The 23,254-nt window shown below is 43.6% G+C and overlaps 2 protein-coding genes across 2 annotated transcripts in view; one reads left to right on the forward strand and one right to left on the reverse strand.

The window, feature by feature from the left end:
- Eif3j (eukaryotic translation initiation factor 3 subunit J) overlaps nucleotides 1-9,808 on the forward strand; it is a 24,384-nt gene extending 14,576 nt beyond the window's left edge. The window contains exons 5-8 of the mRNA XM_005364361.3: nucleotides 3,833-3,947; nucleotides 6,711-6,872; nucleotides 8,209-8,282; nucleotides 8,732-9,808. Of these exons, the coding sequence (XP_005364418.1) occupies nucleotides 3,833-3,947; nucleotides 6,711-6,872; nucleotides 8,209-8,282; nucleotides 8,732-8,863 (483 nt within the window). The 3' untranslated portion in view covers nucleotides 8,864-9,808. The remainder of the gene's footprint in view (nucleotides 1-3,832; nucleotides 3,948-6,710; nucleotides 6,873-8,208; nucleotides 8,283-8,731) is intronic.
- Nucleotides 9,809-10,337: 529 nt separating this feature from the next.
- The window catches only part of Spg11 (SPG11, spatacsin vesicle trafficking associated), a 68,110-nt gene continuing 55,193 nt past the window's right edge, over nucleotides 10,338-23,254 (reverse strand). The window contains exons 29-40 of the mRNA XM_005364359.2: nucleotides 22,339-22,553; nucleotides 21,022-21,769; nucleotides 18,123-18,262; nucleotides 17,000-17,198; nucleotides 16,323-16,460; nucleotides 15,996-16,129; nucleotides 15,286-15,393; nucleotides 13,002-13,170; nucleotides 12,486-12,574; nucleotides 12,162-12,317; nucleotides 11,339-11,490; nucleotides 10,338-10,840 (exon numbers count right to left, since the gene is read on the reverse strand). Of these exons, the coding sequence (XP_005364416.1) occupies nucleotides 10,660-10,840; nucleotides 11,339-11,490; nucleotides 12,162-12,317; nucleotides 12,486-12,574; nucleotides 13,002-13,170; nucleotides 15,286-15,393; nucleotides 15,996-16,129; nucleotides 16,323-16,460; nucleotides 17,000-17,198; nucleotides 18,123-18,262; nucleotides 21,022-21,769; nucleotides 22,339-22,553 (2,429 nt within the window). The 3' untranslated portion in view covers nucleotides 10,338-10,659. The remainder of the gene's footprint in view (nucleotides 10,841-11,338; nucleotides 11,491-12,161; nucleotides 12,318-12,485; nucleotides 12,575-13,001; nucleotides 13,171-15,285; nucleotides 15,394-15,995; nucleotides 16,130-16,322; nucleotides 16,461-16,999; nucleotides 17,199-18,122; nucleotides 18,263-21,021; nucleotides 21,770-22,338; nucleotides 22,554-23,254) is intronic.

A 23,254-nucleotide genomic window follows, 5' to 3' on the forward strand; every position in this document is an offset into this window, starting at 1 on the left:
AGTGCTGGGATTAAAGGCGTGCGCCACCACCGCCCGGCTTGTTCTGTTTCTTTTTGAGACAGGGTTTCTCTGTGTAGCCTTTGCTGTCCTGGAACTCACTTTGTAGACCAGGCTGGCCTTAAACTCAGAGATCTGTTTGCATGCCTCTGCTTCCTGAGTGGAATTAAAGGCTGCACCACCACCCCCTTGACTTCTTTACTTTTTGTTAAAAAAAGATCTTCAAATATGAAAGTAGGAAAATAATCAGGAATAGTGGTGTACTCTTGAAATCCCAGTACTCTGGAAGTGTGAATTACATTACTGTAAGTTCAAGACTAGCCTGAGTTGTATTGTAAAGCCCAGTCCCATAAAGCCAAATGTTGGTGGTATCCATACCTATAATCCTGGCAGGTAGGAGGCAGAAAGAGGAGGATTGCTAAAAATTGTATGCTAGCCTGGTGTATATAGCAAGTTCTAGGTCATCCAGGGCTACGTAGTGTGAGACTGTCTCAAAAACAACAAATATCACCTAATATTGTTAATGTGTCCCCAGATTTGTTTCAGCTATTTTTGTTTTGCTTAATATAACTAATATACATTTTATCTTTAAACCTCTGAAAGGGGGATTTTTTCATATCAGGTTGTATTTATGCAATATACTTGATATTTTAGAAAACTGTATTTTTAGCTGTGTCTGTATAGCTTGTTTTTACCAGAAAGAGATGTAGCATGGGATCTGAATCTGTGAGATGCAGCTCATTGATGGAGTGCTTGCTTGTGTGAAAGGTGCTATGGTCAGTCTGCTTTATGTGGGGAGACAGTGTCTCTGTGTAACTCTGTCTCTCCTGGGATTCGCTCTGTAGACCAGGCTGGCCTCAAATTCAGATCCACTTGCCTCTGCCTCCAAGTGCTGGGATTAAAGGTGTGTGCCACCATGTCTGACTCTGCCAAAAAAATAATTCTTTGTTTTCATATAAACTTGTTAATAAGGTTTTTGTAACTTGTGTTTTACTCAAGCACAGTAGTTTATTGTTTGAGACTTTTATACTTGTTTATAATGTGTCTAGTTGAAACCCCTAGTTCCTCCTGTCTTCCCCATTACTCTCCTTCCCAACTTCATATGCTGTTTTTAAAAACTAAAGAGTCTACTTGGTGCTGCCAGTGTGTAGATGGGTACAGGACCATCTACAAAACCCTGTGTTCAATCCTTCGCACTTCATAAAACAATGTGGCACTACATGCCTATAACCCCATTGCTTGGGAGATGGAAGCAGGAGGATAAGAAGTTTGAGTAATCCTAAATTAGGTAGTGAGCTTGAGACCAGCTCGGGGGCAGGGGCTAGGGGAGGCTGTCCTTAATGCTTGTTCACACCACCACCACCACCACCATGTATGGTGCACACATATGAATGAAAAAACATTGACGTTTCAACCAGGTTGTGGTTCTGCATGCCTATAATCCCACTGAGAGAGTTACAGGTTTGAGGATAGAGTAGCCTGGGACAGAAGAGATCATGTCTCAGTAAAGAAGCAGACATTTGTAAGAGCTGTGCATGGTGGCGTATACGTGTACTCTCATCCCTCCTTACTGCATGAGACTATCTCAAAAGAATTTAGAAATCAAGAAACAAAACTATAACGTGTTAAGGAATAAAATTTAAAGCTCTGAAGTAGAGTTTAGGGTTTGTTTTGTTTTCCGAGACATGGTTTCTCTGTGTAACAGCCCTGTCTGTCCTAGAGCTCTGTAGACCAGGCTGGCCTAGAACTCCCAAGTGCTGGGATTAAAGACATGCACCACCACCACCTGGCTAGGTTTTCAGGCTTTTATATTAGTCTCCAACTTGAGGAGACCTTGACTTGAGTGTTAGTTTGTCTTAAGCCTGACATTGAGATATTTTCAGTTTTGATCTTTGTCTAGGTCTAAAGACACTTGGAAATATTCCATTTTTCTTTTTTTTTTAACCTCTTTACATTTCCACTCCATGAACAAGGAAATGTGTTTTCAGGGGCTGGAGAGATGGCTCAGTGGTTAAGAGCATTGCCTGCTCTTCCAAAGGTCCTGAGTTCAATTCCCGGCAACCACATGGTGGCTCACAACCATCTGTAATGAGGTCTGGTGCCCTCTTCTGGCCTGCAGACATACACACAGACAGAATATTGTATGAATAATGAATAAATAAATATAAAAAAAGAAAAAAAGAAATGTGTTTTCAACATGAAAATTTGCATAGGTAGGAACATGCAGGTGCTTGTATTATTCCCCAATAACTGTTATCTGTAGAAAAGACACCAGTTACTATCTACCCTTTCAGAGGGCTGGGGGGATAAGTGAGAACTTTACATTACTGAGGTGTCATGTTGGTTTACATTTAGATTACATGTTAGATTACATTTGTAAGTCTAAAATAAAATAAAACTTTTTTTAATGGTTTGAAAACATCTTTAATGTCTATATTGCCAGATGAACAGTGTGTTAAACCTTCTGTAGTTAATGTCACTAGATTTACTTGCAATTATAAATAGTATTCCAGCGGATATCTTTGTGTTCAGCTCAGGTTTCTCCACCTCCTCCCATCCTATTTTATGTGTATTCGTGTTTAGCTTGCATGCTTGCCTGTCTATCTACCACTTCAGTGCCTGGTGCCCTTGGAGGCCAAAAGAGCACATTGGATTCCCTCGAATTGGAGTTGTAGGTGGTTGTGAACCCCCGTGTGGGTGCTGGGAAGAACACTTGGTCTTCTAGAAGAACAGCCAGTGGTAATCTTTGCCACTGAGCCATCTCAGTGCCTCCTCTCTTTTAAAAAAAAAAAAAAAAGGTTTTTGAGTGTCTTGTGTGTATGTATATTTGTTCTGTGTTCATGTGGTACCTGTGTATCTCCTGGAACTAGATTTTTAAGTGCTGGGATTTGAACCCCTGTTCTATGGAAGAGCAGCTAGTGCTCTTAACCACTGAGCCATCTCTTCAGCCCCCTGCCCCCATCTCAGGTTTCTTTCCTTTCTTTTTTTTTTAAATATTTATTTATTTATTATGTATCCAATATTCTGTGTGTATGCCTGCAGGCCAGAAGAGGGCACCAGACCCCATTACAGATGGTTGTGAGCCAACATGTGGTTGCTGGGAATTGAACTCAGGACCTTTGGAAGAGCAGGCAATGCTCTCAACCTCTGAGCCATCTCTCCAGCCTCCCCCCATCTCAGGTTTCTTAACACAAATATTTATTATAGAATTGATGAAAGCGGGGGCTGGAGAGATGGCTCAGTGGTTAAGAGCACTGGACATTCTTCCAGAGGACTTGGGTTCGATTCCCAGCATCCACATGGCCACTTACAACTATCTGTAACTCCAGTTCCAGGGGATCTTATATGATACCTTCGCACCAATGCACATAAAATAAAGTTAAAAAAAAAAGAATTGATGAAAGCATGTAGAAATATTTTAAGATGCCCGATAGAAGTCTCCATATTCTAGAAAGGTTGCTCAATGTCTGTTGTGGCATCCTGTGAAGAGTGCCGTTTCATCTTACCTATAATTTCATCCACTCATTTTTAACAAGTGGATGGGGAACTAAATAGCCTCTACCTTCCTGGGTTCAAATATTACTCCTATTATTGTGTGTAAGTTGTTTTACCTCTCTGTGTCTCCATGCTTTATTTAATTATCTATATAATTGAGATATGAATATCATTTAAAGTGTTTAGAAGAGTGCCAAAATACAGTAATCATTTGTATGATTACAAGTATGTGCTTGCTTCTTTGTGTAAGTGCTGATGACATAAAATTCATACAATATAAAAATATACTCTGTCCGCTATAAGCTCGTCTTTCACAAGTGAAACTTGTGTTTCATTTTAGTTAGAAGAGTCTGAAGAACCTAAAGTGCTAACACCTGAAGAGCAATTAGCAGATAAACTTCGGCTAAAGAAGCTACAGGAAGAGTCAGACCTTGAATTAGCAAAAGAAACTTTTGGTAAGATGGTGGGTGCAGTGTTGAACTACTCCAGGGGAAAAACCTTATCTGTGAGAGATCAAAAACTATGCTTGTTTTTATTTATTTATTTATGGTTTTTCGAGGCAGGGTTTCTCTGTGGTTTTGGAGCCTGTCCTGGAACTAGCTCTTGTAGACCAGGCTGGTCTCGAACTCACAGAGACCCGCCTGCCTCTGCCTCCCGAGTGCTGGGATTAAAGGCGTGTGCCACCACCGCCCGGCAAAAACTGTTTTTAAAGGACGCACACATTCTAATTGAGATTAGAACACTGTTTTAAGCTCTTGTTTATATATTTAAGATTACTTGACAAAGTATAGACATGTTTTCAAATTTTTTGAGTAATATTTTATAGTATCATATATATAAAACATCATTTGTAACACATGCCCATATTCCTAACACTTGAAAGCTGAGACAGGAGAGTCAGAAGTGGTGGTTAACTAGGGCTATATAGCAAGAAGGCCTCCCAATGCCCTCCGAAAGATGCCAGTAGACCAGTAAAGTGTACTGTTGCCTAAACTTATGAACTGGATAGATTCTGCTGTCTATGGCTTTGAAATTGAAATACCCAACTGTCTTTGGGGGTATCCTATTGCCGTAAGTCCAGATAGGACTTGGACAGAGCAGTTTGGTCCATGTAGAATATTCAGTTTTGGCTTTGCCTTGTGTTCAGGGTTGTTTCTCTTTTTTTGGCCTTCATAATACCCTACCTTTCAGGGCCATCATTTATCTTACAGCTTATATAGTCCATCATCAGGGAAGTCAGGCAGAACAGGAACTGAAGCAAAAGTCATGGAGGATTGCTGCTTATTAGCTTGTCCCGTAGGGCTTGTTCAGTCTGCTTACTTATAATTCCCAAGACCACCTGCCCAGGGGTGGCATTGCCCACAGTGAGCTGGGCTGTCCCACATAAATCAAAAATCAAGAAAATGTACTGCAGGCCAATCTGGTGGGGGCATTTTCTCAGTTGAGGTTCCCACTTCTCAGAGGACTCTAGTTTGTCATGTTGCCATAGAACTAGCCAGCATACCTAAGGAAGAGTTAAAAGAAATAGAGAAATACAGACTGCTTCATTTGTCAAGTTTGTCCTTACCTGGTGTGAAAAAATTCACCAGCCCCTTCTCTAGAACAAAAGGCTTGCTTGTTCCCCTTTAGGAAAGTGTGTTCATACCCTCAATGGGTTTCTAGCAGTGTTGGCTGTAACTGTGGGTGTTCCTCTCTTCAGGACAGCCCATGTGTGTATGCTCAGTGCAGAAAATCTCATGGGGGTACCAGTTGCAAATTAAGAAATGGAAAATGAGCTAACAGTCACTATTTGGTTAATAGGAATTGAATTTGTGGTTTTGCTAGATCATTATTTGACATTGAAAAAGATATGTTAAGAAGCATACATACTTTTAACCTAGAATTTTAGAATTTAGATTATTTTTCTCAGGTTTTAACACATGGTTACTTCTGTTTAATTTTTGAAGTTAGCTAATTATTTTTATCATATCCGTCTCCTTATCCTTTCCCATCTTTGTAAAAAGTTTTGTTTTTACATTTATTGGGTTTCCGTACCCAAGGATGCTTGTGGAAGCCAGAGGACAGCTTGTGGAGTTGCTGCCATGGGGGTTCAAGGGATTGATTGAATGTAGGTGGTCACACCTATCCCTTTTGTCTTTCTTGGACAGATCTTTTGAGAGCATCCTTCTTTGAACAGCTAGTAAATTCTGTGGATTCCTTTTCTAGTTACAGCTTTTGTTTTTGAGACAGGGTCTTTGTAGCTCTGACTGGTGTAGAACTTACTAAATAGACCAGGTTGGCATGGAACTCAGAGAAATTTGCCTCTGCTTCCTGAATGCTAGGATTAAAGGTGTTTCTAATACTTCAGTTGGAACAGGAATCAAACCTCAAAACAAATCCATGACATACACAGAATTCAAGATTTTTAGTTTTTAGTGCAGGGGATTGAACTCAGGGCTTCATATAAGTTAGGCAAGCACTATGTGAGTAAGTTACATTCTCAGCCCCTATTTAGTAATTTACTGGTTGGTGGTTTTCTTTTTTCAGACAGGTTCTTGCCAGGCTGGCCTTGAATTCTTCATCCTCCCAAATGCTGGGATTATAAATGTTTGTAACTACTCAACTTCATATGTTTTTTTTTTTTTATTGGTAGTAGTTGACAGTATTGTAAGCAGACAATGATGGGGTTTGTTATTAAATATGATTGTTGCCTAAAATAAAAATGGAAGAAAATGCTAAATTGGAGGTCAGTAAAATTCAAGATAAAATAAATTTTTTTTAATATTTGAATTTCAGAGGCACCCTTCTGAATTCTGTCCAGGAACTCCCACTGGCCCAGGTTAAAAAGTTCAGTAGTTAGTTTAAAAAGCTTCCTAGGGCTGGAGTGGTGGCTCAGTGGCTAATAAGCCTGATAACCTGAGTTTGATTCCCCAGAACCCTCATTGGTGGAAGGAGTGAAAGTTATCCTCTGATTTCACATGCAGATGGTGGCACATGTTTTTATAAAGTTCTGCTTTAGAGTAAAACTGATTGTTTAGATAGCAGCTTGGTTTATGAACTTTAAAGTTTTTGTTACGGGGGGGAACATGTGGAGATCAGAAGACAGTTTTGTGTCCTCAGTTCTTTCTCCCCATTCTTTACATGGGAAGCTCTTACCCTGTGAGCCATTTCTCTAGTCCCCATTGATGAACTTAAAAATGTTTGTATCTTCCTAATGCTTCAGGTCTTCTCTCCTGCAGGTGTTAATAATACAGGTTATGGAATAGATGCTATGAACCCATCTTCAAGAGATGATTTCACAGAGTTTGGAAAGTTACTAAAAGATAAAATTACACAATATGAAAAATCACTATATTATGCCAGTTTTTTGGAAGCCTTAGTTCGAGATGTCTGTATTTCATGTAAGTGATGCTGATTTCTAGCCCCTTTTGTTAAGATTATATTGTAAACATCATACTTGGGAAAGTTTTTTTTTTTTTTTTTTTAAATAAGCTTTAATGCTATATAATGTAGACTTTTGGGATTTCCTTTTTAGCAACTGTTTTTGGAATGTTACCCAATTTGAGTATTTGGGGGTGGGGCAGGCTGCTTTCATTGTTGTGTAGGAGCTTCTCAAAAGAGATAGCTGATTTATGCCTAGCAAAGCAGGTCACATTGTCTCCTAAAGGACTACAAAGTATCTTTAGAGGGAATGTACTAGGGGCTCTTTGGGACTGTTGATTTTACAAGTAGGGTTTGAGATGGTATCCAAATTGCCCAACAGAACTGGTGCCCTTAATGCTGGGACACCATACCAAGAATGTCTGAGAGTGGTGAGGGGCTTGGGACTGATTGCAGAGTGTCAAAAGGCTCTTGAATTAGGAGTCGTAGTTTGAGGAATGATCAGGAAGCAGGGGTCAATGTAGGTAATGATTACGCACAGGTGGGTTTTCATTTTACATGTATGTACTGTTTTTCCTGTTTCTTTTGTGGGGGGCTTTCTAACCAAACCCTAACATTTTCTGATCTACTACTGTTTGTCCACTACTAAAAGGTATTGTTCCTGGGCTAGAAAACATAGCGAGGGCAGAGGCCTATCATTTGTGTGTTTAGTTATCATTTCATATTCTATGTAGCTGCTACTCAGTGATTGTAGAGGCTGTGGTTAGTTTCCCCTCTGTTTAGACTGAGGGAAGACAGTAAGAAGCCATGCAAATGCTAAGGAGTTTACAAACATTGTTCTTTTGTTTTCCAAGACAGGGTTTCACTGTGTTTTGCTGTCCTGGCTATACTGGGTCTCACTCTGTAGACCAGGCTGGCCTGGAACTCAGATCCACCTGCCTCTGCTGGATTTAATGCGTGCATCTGGCTAATTAGAGTTCTTATACTCATTGGGTTGACCATTGTACTTTAGTGTGCTATAGACTGAACAGTTACTTACCTGTTTATTTATGAAGGAGAAATTCATAGTTGTTTTAATAAAGGTACCTAGGTTACAAATGTAGGATATTTATTATTTTTTTTTTTGGGGGGGGGGTTTCGAGACAGGGTTTCTCTGTAGCTTTGGAGCCTGTCCTGGAACTCCCTTGGTAGACCAGGCTGGCCTCGAACTCACAGAGATCCGCCTGCCTCTGCCTCCCGAGTGCTGGGATTACAGGCGTGCGCCACCACCACCCGGCTAGGATATTTATTTTGATTTTATTTTTTAAAATGCTTAAAAATTGAAGTTTAGTATTACGTCTCTCTCTTTTTTTAAAGTGGAAATTGATGACTTGAAAAAGATTACCAATTCATTGACTGTGCTTTGCAGTGAAAAACAGAAGCAAGAAAAGGTAAGAGCAAGCTGTACAGAGAAATATGCTTTATGTTAGGGTGGGGCTGTGGGTAGAGTTCCCTCAACACAGTAAAGAGCCTGTTGAAATTTTAAGTTAGAACAGAACAGCAGTGTGGTGTCTGTTGTTGTCTCCATTCATAGACATACTTGCTTTCTTTTCTGAGACAATAAAACTTGCTGTAGCCACTTGCTGGGCGGTGGTGGCACACACCTTTAATCCCAGCACTCAGGAGGCAGAGGCAGGCGGATCTCTGAGTTTGAGGCCAACCTGGTCTACAGAGCAAGTTCCAGGACAGACTCCAAAGCTACAGAGAAACTCTGTCTCGAAAAACCAACAACAACAACCTCCCAAAATGCTGTAGCTTTAACATCTCAAGGGTTTGTTGTGACAGGTGAAATATTCATAGCATACAGGTTCATGAATTTTAACTCTTCCTTCATTTTTAGCAAAACAAAGCCAAAAAGAAGAAGAAAGGTGTGGTTCCTGGAGGGGGATTAAAGGCCACTATGAAGGATGACCTGGCAGACTATGGTGGATATGATGGAGGATATGTACAAGACTACGAAGACTTCATGTGACATTCTATCTTCTCCTGGTGTCTTCTTTCTGTTGCCCACAATCCCTTCAACATGTAGCACAACTTCCTTTCCTTTCAGTTCTGCCAAATGCTACAATCAGAAGTGCAGTATCTTTCGTGCTGGTTATTTAACCCCTTGACACTCAGGTGCTAATGAGCAAATGAGGGAACTTGGATCTTGTTGCCAAGGGGTTAAAATTGGGAACTTCAATTGCTACTAAATCATAGTTTAAAAACAAAACAAACCTAATAATGTTGTCATTGTTGCTATCTGACTCCATAGCAGCAGTCACTAAATTGGAAACAAAGGTCGCAACATGACAAAAAATTGTGTAGTATTTACCAGCACCATTCAGTAATACAGCCTTAACCATACCTCCTTGAACTACTTCATAACTTGTCAAGAAGAGCAGTTTGCAGCAAGCAAGGGCATGTGGGATGCACCTAATATTAAAATTGCTTTGTCTAAAATTTGAGCGTGAGGATATTAAAAACATGTTGTGAAGAAGACTGCTTATCTCAGAGTGAAGATACTGTGGCTGAAAAATACTAGTTTGATACTTAAGATTTTAATGACCAAAACCCTTCAACTTTGAAGCTGAAGAAGGTAAACCTCTCCATTGTCACAGTGCCAGTGGTGGACGCTCCAGTGCATTGACTGTCTAGTTATTTATCGGCCTATTTCTACTGATGGAGGACTTCAGGTGGGGGAGGGAACTGTTTCTATTTGCCTGATTCAAGTGTCTGAGAAACAAATCTTGTTCTTCTAGGCTGCAACAGAAAAACTTAACAGGGTTTTGGCATTTCCTTTTCTTTATAAAACATACTCAGCAAACTGCACCAGTTAACTACAGTTTGGTAAATTGTTATGTTAACAATTATGACATCTGCAATGTTTTATAAAGCAACTAATTTAATAAAATCACTATTGTGAGGACTTAAATTTTGTGTTACCTCCCAAGAGATAGTTGAGTATAGGATGCAGCTCTTGGGTAGAGTCTCTTTGTACTCACCAAGGCTTAATCAGTGCTTGATGTAGTTACAGTTTTGAAGCAGGAATGTTTGGGGTCTTTAGTAGAGCAACAGATACCGCTTTCCTCTTGTTTATTTGGGAAATTATTTTGTTTAGATGCTAGAGACTCAATTAAGTACCTTAGGACCATTTATTTGGAGTATTGGCGCCTACTACTTATGTTATTGCTGTAAGCATAAGTTGGGTGATCACTTAAGTCATTTAACCACATTTGTGGGTTTTTTTTTTCCTCATAATTGTCACTAGGTCAAAAATGTTTTTAAATTCTCTTCCATAGGCAATAGGAACCTCAAAGCTCTGTAGACCACTAAGTGGAAAGCAGGACCATCTAAATGACTTGAATTAATGAAAGGCCGTGACTACACAGCAATAATTACAGTAAATACTGTTGAAGGCAGACAAGGGCTAAGATCTCCTTAGCAGTAATAATGACAGACACTGAATTTAAACCTATTTTATTATAAAAAAAAGATCAGTTTCTAACTCATGAAAATGTATTACCTGTTCCTTAACTGTGTAAATAAGATTAAATTGCTTTGAAACTGGAACTTGCAGGCACAGGTACTCTTTAATCATGACTGTTCTAATGTGGAAGCCATTCTAACAAGTCTTTGACCTTATACCAGTTTTCCCTTCATTCCTTTTAGTCATGATTGGTGTGATATGGTGTGTTTCTGGGCTTCTCACCTCAAGCGGGGAGAAAGATCTTCAAATACTTTATTGCCATATAGGTACAAAAAGCAATAAGGCATCTTTCAGATCTTCTAAGCTGCGAGCATATCTTTAAGACAGCATCCTGTTTGAGGGTCCTTCAGAAGCACATTTACAATTTCAAAAAATTTGTGTTCATATGCCAACTTGTAATGCAGGTAGATGTCTTCACAATATGAGAGTAACTTCTTCAGGTTTTCTGTGACCCTGTCGGTAGGCTGGTGTTGTTTATATCTACACAAAAATATGTAAAGTACAGGTTAAATACTGTAACAACAAAGGGGGGGGATCAGCTCTGCCACCATGCAGGAGTGTTGTAGCTTAGGAAATTATTGAACTAGTTTCAGTATTAGATTAATTAAGAGCAGTTATGTTGCTGGGCATTGGTGGCTCACACCTTTAATCTGGGAAGCAGAGGCAGGTGGATCTATGTGAGTTTGAAGCCAGCCTGGTCTGTAGAGTGAGTTCCAGGACAGCCAGGGCTACACAAAGAAACCCTCTCTTGGCAAAAAATAAAATAAGAAACCCCAAATATGTCAGCACCTACCTTAATTAAACTTAGTACTACTGCAAAAGACGACTTGCTGGAGTTTCTGGCTCACTATCAACTTTTTCCTGTTTTCCCCTGTTTTTTCCTTTTCAAGACAACATCTCCATATGTAGCCCTGGTTGTCCTGGGACCCACTAGGATTTAAAGCAAGTGCTGGGATTAGGGTCAATTTAAGTACTTACTTTTTGGAAATGTCTTCAAATATACTGGGTCTTAGTAACTTTTGCTGCTTAAATTCTTCCAAGTAACCAAAGTCTCCTTTAAGAATCACTTGTTGGTAGAGAACTTCAGCCCAGTCAGGAACAAAGTCATAGGCCTCAGCTACAATAGAAGCCTTAAAAGGATGGAAATGAAGGGAGGGGACGTTAGAGCCCATGCTGCAGAAAACTGAAGGCACAGTGTTAAAGGTATCAGGTTGCCTGGTGTTGCTCTCCTCTCATAAAGCCCTCTCCAGTAACTTGTTTTTAGTCTTCCTCACAATGGACAGTAAAACCGCTGATGTGAAAATTTATTTTCATAACTCAACTGTGTGGGAAGCAGGAAAGCGCTGATGCTGGGCCATTTGTGCCTTTTGTTGTAAAGGGCAAGACCCAATCTCCCGGCAGTCTTGATTCTTATCGCTAACCTGCAGGCTTCATTCCATGGACACTGTCTGAAAGACTGTTTAAAAGGACAAGCCAAGGAATTCTCTTCAAACCATAACTGCCAAACATCAAAATTCTCTAGCCTTTTGCCCAAACGAAGCACTTGAGATAATATGCCAGAGAGTGCTGGGAGTGTGCCTTAAATGGTGCCCACATTTGTGAAGACCTTGTCTGATCTGAACCACTACAAAACACATGCACATCTATCTCAAATTGCCTCTTGATTCTATTAGACAGCTAAATCAGAATAAGTAGTTTGCCCTGGGTCTGTCCCTAATGCTGAGACCAGTTACTCAGCCTCTGGACACCAAGGGGAAGAGACCAGGATTACACTGGAGTACTTGTCACAGAGTGTTTGTACCTGGTAGAACCTAGGTAGAGCCATGATACAGTCCATTAGCTTCTGCTGGCCCAAGTTGATTAGCATTGTGTTCTGACCAGTATTGAGAAAGTGAATCTGCAGTGTTATCAGCTTAGTGAGCCGGTTACAGTGTAGGGCTTGTCGCACACAGGAGTCCTGAGGAACAGATGGAGGAAGCACAAGAAGAGAATTTTATTACCATCTCTTCTGTACTCAATAGTGACCTCTGCTTGACCCATTACACACTCCCTCTTCACTTGGAAGAGCCCAAGCCAAAGTAATTCCTACTAGTCCCGAGGTCAGGCTAGAATAACTCTTGGTTACCTTGGCGTAACTCTCCGCCGCATCTAACATCAGAGTCAGGGCTTTAAGCAGGAGCTGTTTGAGTTGGGCTCCATCCTTGAGGCTTTCCTCTGTAAAGGATACTTGCTGTAAGCCGGGTGATGGTGGCACACGCCTTTAATCCCAGCACTCGGGAGGCAGAGGCAGGCGGATCTCAGTGAGTTCGAGACCAGCCTGGTCTACAAGAGCTAGTTCCAGGACAGGCACCAAAGCTACAGAGAAACCCTGTCTCGAAAAACAAAACAAAACAAAAAAAAAAATACTTGCTGTAAAGCTGAGTGACCGACCCCTCAGGCCACTCAGTGTGGCAGGCCAGATGAGAGAAACATCCTAAGTATGTGTATCCATAGGTACGTTTCACTTGGGCAAGAAATGTCCTAAGGTTCAAACTCTTCTGTAAACGGCCATCTCCCGCCACCAGGGCTGCTCCCAAGTCTTTCCCCTAAAGAGCTGGCCAGGTTAGTGTGAGCACGGCTATGAGTGCTGCAGCTCACTCACCCCAGGGCTGGGACTCAATCAGCTTCAGCTGGATACAGGCGGCCGCCTCATGATTCTCCCCTATCTCCCGGCACATGCTGAAGCACAGGGCAATCATATTGTGCTTTTCGCTGTCTCCAGGGCGACAGCGTTTGATGTAGTCTAGCAAGGCTGTCTTCAGGGTGCCAGTCTGTCCAGGAAAAAAGGATATTTAAGTTCTTAACCAGGGACCACAGGGGAGGATCAACTGAGTCCCTTTGTTTTATACTGCTCAAAATGCCCAAAGAAAGGTAAGTGAGGAACAACAATGGACTGTGAGATCTTAGGCTGTCTAGGGGATAAACAAACAGACGCATCCTTTGGGAGGACAGCCAGTTAACCTGACCATGAAGGCAGCCCCGGAAGCACACACTGACCTACTATTGTGTTTGCTAGGGCTCTATTCTAAAGACCCAAGTGTGAAGGTGTGTGTAGCAGATTTAACAGCTTTAATTAGAAGCAGTTTGAATGCTCCAAATAAAGGCTAAGAATACCTTGTAGCCATTAAATTGCTGAAGGGAGTCTGTTTTGTTTTGTTTTGCTTTTTTCAGTTAGGGAATTGAACCCAAGGCTAAGCACATGCTTTAAACACTTTAACTGTGGCCAGACTACCTTGACTTGGGAAATAGCCACAGCGGACATTATAAAAGGAGAACCTCAGTCATCTTATTTTCAAGGCATAAAATTTTGCTAAAATGTGAACTATATTTTAAGGTACACGTGCAAAGAAAGGGGTATGTTAGCAGTGGCTCTCCAGATGGTGAACACTGAGGACTTCCGTATTGTTTTCTAAATGTCTTATATGGAGTATGTATTACTTTTGTAATCAGAAAAAGTTATTAAAATAATTTTAAATGCAAAATGCTTCAGAAGAACAATTTTAAAATCTGGGGATCCTGAATGGACCTGTGTCAGGTCTTGCTCCTTTGCCAGCAGCAGGATTGTCTGGAAACAGCCTAGTAGAGGTTTTTTAAAACTTTGTATTTTTTGACAGAGGAAATAAAGACAACCCACCAACCCAAATGCTTTGTAAACAAAAGCTATATGAACGACACCTTGTGTCATAGCATGTAAATGGAGCTGGAGAGGCTGGACCCAGCAAGCCAGGCCTCTGTTTCCAAGGCTTTTTCCTGTTGTCATAAATGGGTCTCTGGTCCAGGTTAATGCACTTGCTTCCTACCTTGGTAATTGCTTTTCTTTTCTTTAGTGTTTTTTGATATGTGTTTTGATCCTGTTCTTTTCTCTCCAACTACTAGATCTTCCCTACCCACCCAACTTTGTTTTCTCGGAAAAACAAGAAAACAAAAACAGGCCAAAAAGAAAGTGCCAAATGAAAACCATGGAGTTTTTGTGGTGACCAACATTTCTGAGCATGGATCTGGAGTGTGATTGATAGTACCCAGAGACACTCCATAAAAGCAGCTTTTCTCTCTCCTAGAAGGTAGCAGTTACAAATAACTTTTTTTTTTTTTTTGGTTTTTTGAGACAGGGTTTCGCTGTGGCTTTGGAGCCTGTCCTGGAACTAGCTCCTGTAGACCAGGCTGGTCTCAAACTCACAGAGATCCGCCTGCCTCTGCCTCCTGAGTGCTGGGATTAAAGGCGTGCGCCACCATCGCCCGGCTACAAATAACTTCTTGTGGGACTTTATGTCCTTTTCCCTTTTGCTGTGCTGGAATTCTGTCTGGTTTGAACTGGGGCTGGGCTGGCGCATGCCGCCAGTCTCTGGTCCCTAAGTGTATCAGCCCTGATATGTCTGGAAGACACCGGCTCCTTGCAGTCATCTACTCTGCCTGGCTTTAAAATCATCCTGCCTTCACTTCTGAATTACATTTCTGAGTCTTTTGTCAGAATAGAGACCTGTTGCAAGGAGACTTGTTTGTCCCGGCCGCCCGGCTAGGCTGCAATGGCTCTCTGCACCATAGTTTGTCTGGAAGAGAAAAACAAATCCTCCCAAAAACCAAACCCTCTAGTGGCACTTCCGCACAGCCTCAGCACCGACAGACCACTTGCAGGGTGGTTCTCGGGGTGTTCTTGTCAGAACAGATGCTTTAAACAACAGGGAAGGGCTGGAGGCTGAGATGAAAGACAAATATGTTCTTCAGTGTTCATCAATATCATGACCTAGTGTGAACTCTAGCTTAAGTCACTGGTGGTAGTGAGTACCCAGGGGGAGATCCTGACCTCACTGGACATTCTACAGACCTACACAGATACATTCCCAAGAGCAGGTTAGACTTACATTCTGAGCTCATTACTAAACACGTACCGGATCTAGCTTCTTCCTCATCAGAACTTCAAAATAGTGCTTTTGATGCAGCAAGTCAAATATGTATGTCATCTCATTGTACCTTCCGATGCCGGTGAGGAGGCGTACCTGCGGGAAAGAGCATTGAGCTGCTGAAGCCAGACCACTACCATCGCCCAACACAACATGCTGAGAACGGTCAGGCTGCCTGCCATGTTTCATTCCCTACCAGTCACCCAACTGAGGCTTCTCTGGATAACTGGAAATGAATCTTTGGGATGTCACTGTCACCCCTTCTCGGTCTTTTTTTAACTGACTACCAAGTGCTATAAAACCTCTCTGAGCAGGTGTTTCCTCTTGTTGCTTCTCATCCCCCTGGGATCCATTTTACTTACCCACATGGTCAGCATTTGCTGAGCCATAAGGGGCTTGAATGCTTCGTTTACACATCATGCCTAAAACCCTGTTTGGGGGAGAAGCAGTTCTTTTTCCTAGAAAAGCTGACTTCCCTGGCAAGTAGCCCTGGGGCATGATGGGACGTCTTGCTTTCTGCTCTTTGGGGACACTTCTTTAGACAAATCAACCAGCAACCCGGGGCTGAACTGTCAGGCCAGTGATCAGGAGATGTGGGGCTTCTGATGGCAGAATTCCCTGAGGCCCTATTAGCTGTGAGCTGGGTCTTTCTCTTCAGAGCTGCCTCAGGGTGAGGTGGGCTTGAGGGGACTACTTACCACCAGCCCGTACTCCTCCTTGGGAGCCAAGTGGTTGTCTGTAAGCATCCGGGCGGCCTGTAGGACTCTGATGATGCCCTCCATATGGCACGTGAAGGTGAAGCAGTGGTGGGCCAGGATCAGGAGCTCTGTGGCTGGGTAGTAGGATGTGGGGAAGCTGGGCTTGTAACTACTGTTGACTTCGACTTGCCAGGAAAGTAAAGGGCCTGGCAGAGTGTCCTGTCTAGAGAGCGCTCATCCTCTGACAGGCTTAAAGTTTAACAGCAAAAACTGGAAGCAATCTAAAGGCACTACAACAGTACAAAAGTTTGGATTATAAAGACTTACTGCAGGACAGCTCCCCGTGGGGGACAGACGGAATCCTGTCCAGCAACTTCATGCCTACCAGTGTGCGGTCTTGACACACAGCAGTTAGCTGAACAAGTGTTTGGCTTTCCTCTGCTGGGTTGAGCGGCTGCTTTTCTCCTGCACAGAAAGATGAGGAGACCGTCACTGTGTTTGCCTAAGAGAGCTGCAGGAGGCCAGAGCTCGGGGCCAGGAGGCCCGCTCTGTCCAGGCCCGGCAGCGGGTGAGTATGCTGACAGCTCTGTCCATCTGGCCTTGTGGGTCAGGGGCTTTCTTCAGAGGCAGAGCTAGTCTAACCACGGTCATAAAACAGTACGGAGCTGCCGGGCGATGGTGGCGCATGCCTTTAATCCCAGCACTCGGGAGGCAGAGGCAGGCGGATCTCTGTGAGTTCGAGACCAGCCTGGTCTACAGAGCTAGTTCCAGGACAGGCTCCAAAGCCACAGAGAAACCCTGCCTCGAAAAACCAAAAAAAAAAAAAAAAAAAAAAAAAAAAAAGAAAACAGTACGAAGCAGGAAGAGGAATGTAAAGGATTTTTCCGCATGAATCTGTAATCTTGATAGAGCAACATACAAGCTGTGTATGATTCTAACATTCACATCTTTCATGCTGGGAAACAGTGCTGTCTGAGAGGCTGGGAGGTCTGCAGAGAAGGCACCTGTTCCCTCCGACGAGGTCAGCAGCTCTCGGGTCACCTCTTCAGCCACCAGTTCAGCCACAGTGTCCGGCTCCAGGCCCTGGGTGCTGATAAAGACCTGGGCTTGTCTGCATCGGTCAGGCCGCTGAGAAGCCAAGATTGTTCGCAGCATGGCTTCACTGTCCCTGGCCGCAACATCAGCATAGGAGCAGCCCAACTCCTAAGTGGAAGATAACAGAGCAAAGTCATTGTGAAACAAAAAGTAAACACACTCAGAAATGTGCAGACCACTGCTGCCTGAACTTAGCAATTCCAGAAGACCAGAAGCAGCCAGCAGCACGCCTGTGCGTCCTGTCACCTCACCAAGCCAGTCCCTCACCTCGTGTCGAACGCTCATCTTTTCAGTCATATGGTGTAAAGGAATGGACGTGAAAGAGCCTTCATTGCTCCCGGAGCATGCGCGAGGCCCGAGTTTGCAGAGACCCCGTCTGAGGTGAGCGCTGTACTGCTCAGCTTCGCTTCCCTGCTTCGCTTCCCTTACGGTCTTGCACTTGTGGCTGTTTCTGAGCCAGTGCAGGGCCACACACAAATCCTGGCTGCTCTGGGTTGTTTTGGAGTAGGGATGGAGGAGACAGGGTCTCCCTATACAGCCCAGGCTGTCCTCAAACTCCTGGCAATCCACCTGCCTCGGTATCCCAAGTGCTGGGATTAGAGGCTTAAGCCTTCTGTCTTTATATACATCAAATGTCATATACAATGTTAATTTATAGAGCAAAATCTTACCCCTGAAGTCTAGACGGAACTTATGTTCAAACCAGTGTTTATAGAGAAGAGCCAGGAGCCCATGGGAGTTAAATATCTTGCCCCACCTTTCTGTTTGCCTGAGCTACAGCCAAGACTCAAAGTGGCCTGGCATCCTCCCCACTAGTACCCAGATGGGTCACCATCTTGACAAGGGCCTGCCAAACAAGTCATAGTTCTGTTTTCTTGTGGCTCTGGGGATCTAGGGACCCTGCTCATGCTAGGCAAGTACTCTCTCCCTTTCACAATTATCATCTGAAGAACTCCCACTGTAATGTCCAAAGTCTACCCCAGCTTCCCACTTCCCTCTCAGACAGTGCTCTGTGGGCCCCCTGGCACACACCTTGGCAAGTTCATACAGACAGAGGACCTGCCGGCAGTAGTTCTTCCCGCGGAGGCACTTGCTGGTGAGAGCGCGGAGACTCCTCGCCACCTCATCAGTAGAGGGCGCCATCATAAATGACTGACTGTCCAAACTCGAAGCTGAAAGCAAACCCAAGTCTGAAGGGAGCTTTAGGTTGCCCTCTTCCCAGCGCCCCATGACTTCATCACTTTGAAAAGACCCCCGCCCCTCACTGCCCCTGAATTGAGCTTCCATGATGCTCCTGGCTCTGGGGCCACTTCTAACAGAGCCTCACTTAAACTTCCATCACTGCCTTTCAGGAAATCCAACCATGGTTTCTTCAGTGATCTCACTACCTCAGACTTCAAGCTTCCTGCATGCACTAGAGGCCAGCGCCGAGACACGCCAGAGCCCTCTGCTCTCGAGTCCCCTTGTGTTGCACAGACACATCTACCTATCTCCAGACCATCTCTCCACCCCTTGGTTCTCACTTCAGCAGGGCTATGCCTCCCTTCTCCTTCAAATAACTCCTCCCCAGTCTTATTCCAGATTTTAGAAAGGAAATCTTGGGGCCAGGCATGTGGTTCAGAAGCAGAGTGCTTGCCTATCTTTTTTTTAAGGCCTTAGGTTGAAACCCAGCACTGTAAAAATGCCAAGCCTTAGCCTGAACTAGGAGAAATGTTTCTTGCTTGGTAGAACATTTTCGTAAGGAAACAAAAGTAGACCGTGTGACACTTTGTCTCTTTTCGTCTCTCAGCAGCTCATTCTTAGCACGGGTGGCCTGGAACTCACTTTGTAGCTCAGGCTGCCTTAACTTTGGAGTGATTCTCCTGCTTCAGCTCCCAAGTGCTAAGATTGTAGATGTGTGCTGCTACCCTGTTTGTGACACAGGGTTTTACTATCAATCAAACCCTACTGAAGTATGGTACATCCATCCAGTAGAATGGTCTTTCCCCATTAGAGAGCCCACTGGTCCATCCTGACAGGGTAAATGTGCAGATTAATATGATAGGGTCTAACTTTTGGGGAAATGTGTTGTGTGTGCTTACACTGACATGCAGAAAAGAACATGCAAGCAAAAAATTGGTGTCCTGGAAGCTCTGAAAAGACAGCACTGAATTTACTTTTTGTGTTCTGCATGACTGCACTCTGTCATTTGTTACACTAAGCATGCTAAACTTCTATACTTAGAATATGAAGCATCATGAACTGAAGAAGCCTAGCATGCCTGCAGCCCTGAGCTCCACTCCCATCACATAAGTCTGCATGGCGGCATAAGCCTGTAACCCCAGCTCTCTAGAAGTGGATGCAGGGAGATCAGTAAAGAGTTCAGGCCACGGCTGCCCATATAGTGATAGAGCCAAACAGGAAAACAGCTTAAATCTAAAAACATACACTTTAAAAGTGAAGCAGGGTGTTGGGGGCATCTCTCTGATCCCGATACTTGGGGGTAGGAGATCAAGAGTTCAAGGTCATTCTTGGCTACACAGCCAGTTGGAGGCCAGCATGGGCTAAGACTCAAAACACAACAAACCTGTAGAAGCCCAGACCTGAGCACGGAGGTGGAGGAGAGACTGCAAGTGTCTGTCCGTACATACGAGCACTCAAGCAAGTGCTAGGACCAGTTTTAGGGTAGGGTATAAGCTCCTGTGCCTACCCTCCCTTGCCCTGGCATCTAAGTTACCTCTTGGCAGTGGTGGTAGAGGCTGCCATGGCAGCTGGAGTAAGCTGGGGGTTGGGAGGAGGTAAATCCATATTGAATCCAGGTTCAATCCCCAGTACCCACATGGCAGCTCACAACCAACCCCAGCTCTTGTTCTGGGGTTGGATACCCTCCTCTGGCTGCTGAGGGCAATGAATACAAACGGCGCACAGACAAACGTGGTCAACATATTGAGTTCTAGGCCGGCTACATAGAGAGACCCTGTGTCAAAAAGGGGTGGGGGGCTGAAGGATGGCTCAGCAGTTAAGAACACTGACTGCGCCGGGCGGTGGTGGCGCACGCCTTTAATCCCAGCACTCGGGAGGCAGAGGCAGGTGGATCTCTGTGAGTTCGAGACCAGCCTGGTCTACAAGAGCTAGTTCCAGGACAGGCTCCAAAACCACAGAGAAACCCTGTCTCGAAAAAAAAAAAAAAAAAAGAACACTGACTGCTCTTCTAGGGAATCCCAGTTTGATTCCCAGAGTCCACGTGAAGACTATAACTGTATTTTCACACACAGTGAAAAACACCCATGCACTTTTCTTTAAAAAGACAAAAACATTACACAATAAGGTAGAAAACAGTCCGAATGATCCAAAACACAGGGGAAAAAGTTTTCCTGAAAAAAAACACAAACTACCAAAACTCATCCAAAAGCTAAAAGATAACCTTAATAACTGTATAATAATAAAAGGAATTCATAATTTAAAATATTCTAAAATTAAGCCTCTAGATTCAGACTTGGGGAAATAACATCAAGTCAGCTATGGCGGCTCATGCCTCTAATCCAAGCACTTGAGAGGTGGAGGTAGGAGGATGGGGTTTAACATCATCCTCAGGTACACAGGAAATTAAAGGTTGGTCTGGGCTACATAAGACCTTGGAAGGTGTCGGGTAGGGTGTGTGTGGGGGTAAATTACAACTGGGGAAACCACAGCTGGGTTATAATATTTATATAATTTATATAATTTTAGTCAACTAAACTAGCTATCAGCCAAGCTGAATTCCTCCACTTGATCTACTTGAGCTAGTAAAAAGATGTTACTTTATTGACTAGTTAATAACCTTGTTAATGCATTACTTGGGGGAAAGTTAGCGGCTCCTTAGTTTAATGTAATTAAACATCCTAAGAGGGGGCCCCTTTCTGGAGATAGCACCGCACCATGTGGCAAAGACAGGGTGTCACCCTTTACTTACTGCTATGGACTTTCCGGAGAGGGGCACTAGGGCTCTCTTGGTCGTCAGGCAGCGCAGCACTTGGGAGGAGAGCTCGGATGTCTGAGTGTAGGTCGTCCAGGCCGGCCTCTGCGGACGCCAAGGCTCTAGAGTGCAGCACCAGTGCCACATCCTGACTGTAGAAGTGGAAATACCGGCACACCCTGCTTGCTTCGTGCACACAGCCGTCATCCAGCAGCTGTCCGATCAGAGCATTCAGTGCTTCCTGCTCCTTCCAATTCAGTCTGTTCTCACACGTCTCTTTGGATGGAAGACCATTAAGGTCTAAGTATTTGGATGTGTTCAGAGCAGCAAGCTTGGAGAAGGAAAACTCATCGGCTAAGATATCAAAGGACAGTTCAGCGCCAGCTGACATTTGTTGAGAGGGGCCGGGCTGGGTTTCCTCCGCGCCCCCTCCACGGGCATGCCGGGTGATGCGGCAGATCCAGACCTGTTTCTCCAGCTCTTCCAGCTCTCCCAAGGGGACAGGCTCTTCCCGGGCCAGCCACTGCCCCCCCAGCGTGAGCAGCAGGTGGCGCTCCTCCAGGCTGCCTGACTCAGCGGGAAGCTCACTCACCACAGGGACCTGGCTGGAGAAGAAGGAAGAGGCTGCTCTGTTCGAAATGGAATTTTTCTTAAAGTTTTCATGGCATTTTTTCCAGAAGTCAATTCTTGTGTGTTTGACGGACCACTTCTGAGTGTGTTTTAGGGTCTCCATTTCCTGGGTTAGCTGTGAAATTGAACAAAGCAGACTTCAGTTTTGCCAGGGTAAGGAAGCATCCTCCAGACATTGATGCGCTAAGGCCATGCTGGCTACAAGCCAATCTCACGATTACAGATGAGCCTGGGTTGCAGAGGGCGCTGGGTACAATTATGAGCAAAGTCAGAATGAAAACAGTTCTCAGTGCGTCTAACTGAGTTCTATTTACCCTGTTCAAAGGAAAGCAGCTGAGCTTATTCCAGGGCGTGGTTCTCAACCTTCCTAGTGCTATGACCCTTGAATGCAGTTCCTCCTGCTCTGCTGACCCCAACCATAAAATTAATTTTGTCACTACTTCCTAACTGTAATTTTGCAATTATTACGAATCATAATATAGATATCTGATGTGCGGGTCATCTGACACGTGACTTCCAGGTAGAGAACTGCTGTTCTACAGGCAATGCCTACGTCAAAGAGGCATATTTTTCAGCATATGCAAAGCATACTCACTTCTGAAGTAAGGCAGAAAGGGCTGCCCCATCTATGGACTGCATCTCTTGGGTTCTCTGTTAGGAGCGTGAGCATCTTAAATGTTCTACCTGCTCAATGACCAAGCTGTCCACAGGCAACGCTGCTAACTCTGCCACTCTCCTGGCCACAGCAAACTGTCCATCCGCCTTCAGCTTTTCCAAAACAGATCTACACTCGTGCTGAAAACTTTCAGGGCTGTAGCTGGTAATAACCGCAGGGCTGATGGCCACAGGTGTATCCTTCAAGATCTGGCTGAGCACACACAGCTTCTGCATGTCTGGGCCTGTGTGGAAGAGAGGACACAGTCACACAGTACTGAGGAAACACCCCATGAGGAAAGGAGAAACAGACACAGGACTTTCTTTTTTGGGTTGTTTTTGTTTGATTATTTTTTGAGTCAGGGTAGCACATAGCTCAAGCTGGTCTTGAGCTTATTAATAGCCAAGGAAAACCTTGAACTCCTGATTCTTTTGACTCTACCTCCAAAGTGCTAAGATTATAGGTGTATGTCCTATAAAAACAAGTCTTTTATTCTGACTGATTAGAGAAGCTGTAAGTTCAGTTACCTACATACTCAAAATGCTAAGTCCCATCTCTATCTATCTATCTATCTATCTATCTATCTATCTATCTATCTATCTACACACAAACACATATGTATCATGAATATGTATATAAATATACATATATAAATATGTACATATGTATGTATAGATGACATTTAGCATTTCCAGTGTATGTATGTATGTATATATATATTTGTGTGTATATGTATGCATGTATGAGTGTGTGTACATTGCAAAACCCTTAGTCAAAGTCTGGCTGAACTTGCCCAACTTGCTCTAAGAACTGGCAGAGATTAGATTAAGACATGAAATCAACATCTATCATACACATGTGGCTTTTATTAGACAGAATCTCACTTTAGTCCAGACTGGCCTCAGTCTCATGGCAATTCTCCTACCTTAGCCTGTCTCTGTCTCT

The sequence above is a fragment of the Microtus ochrogaster genome (genome assembly GCF_000317375.1).
Source record: "Microtus ochrogaster isolate Prairie Vole_2 chromosome 14 unlocalized genomic scaffold, MicOch1.0 chr14_random_1, whole genome shotgun sequence".
Classification (NCBI taxonomy): Eukaryota; Metazoa; Chordata; class Mammalia; order Rodentia; family Cricetidae; genus Microtus; species Microtus ochrogaster.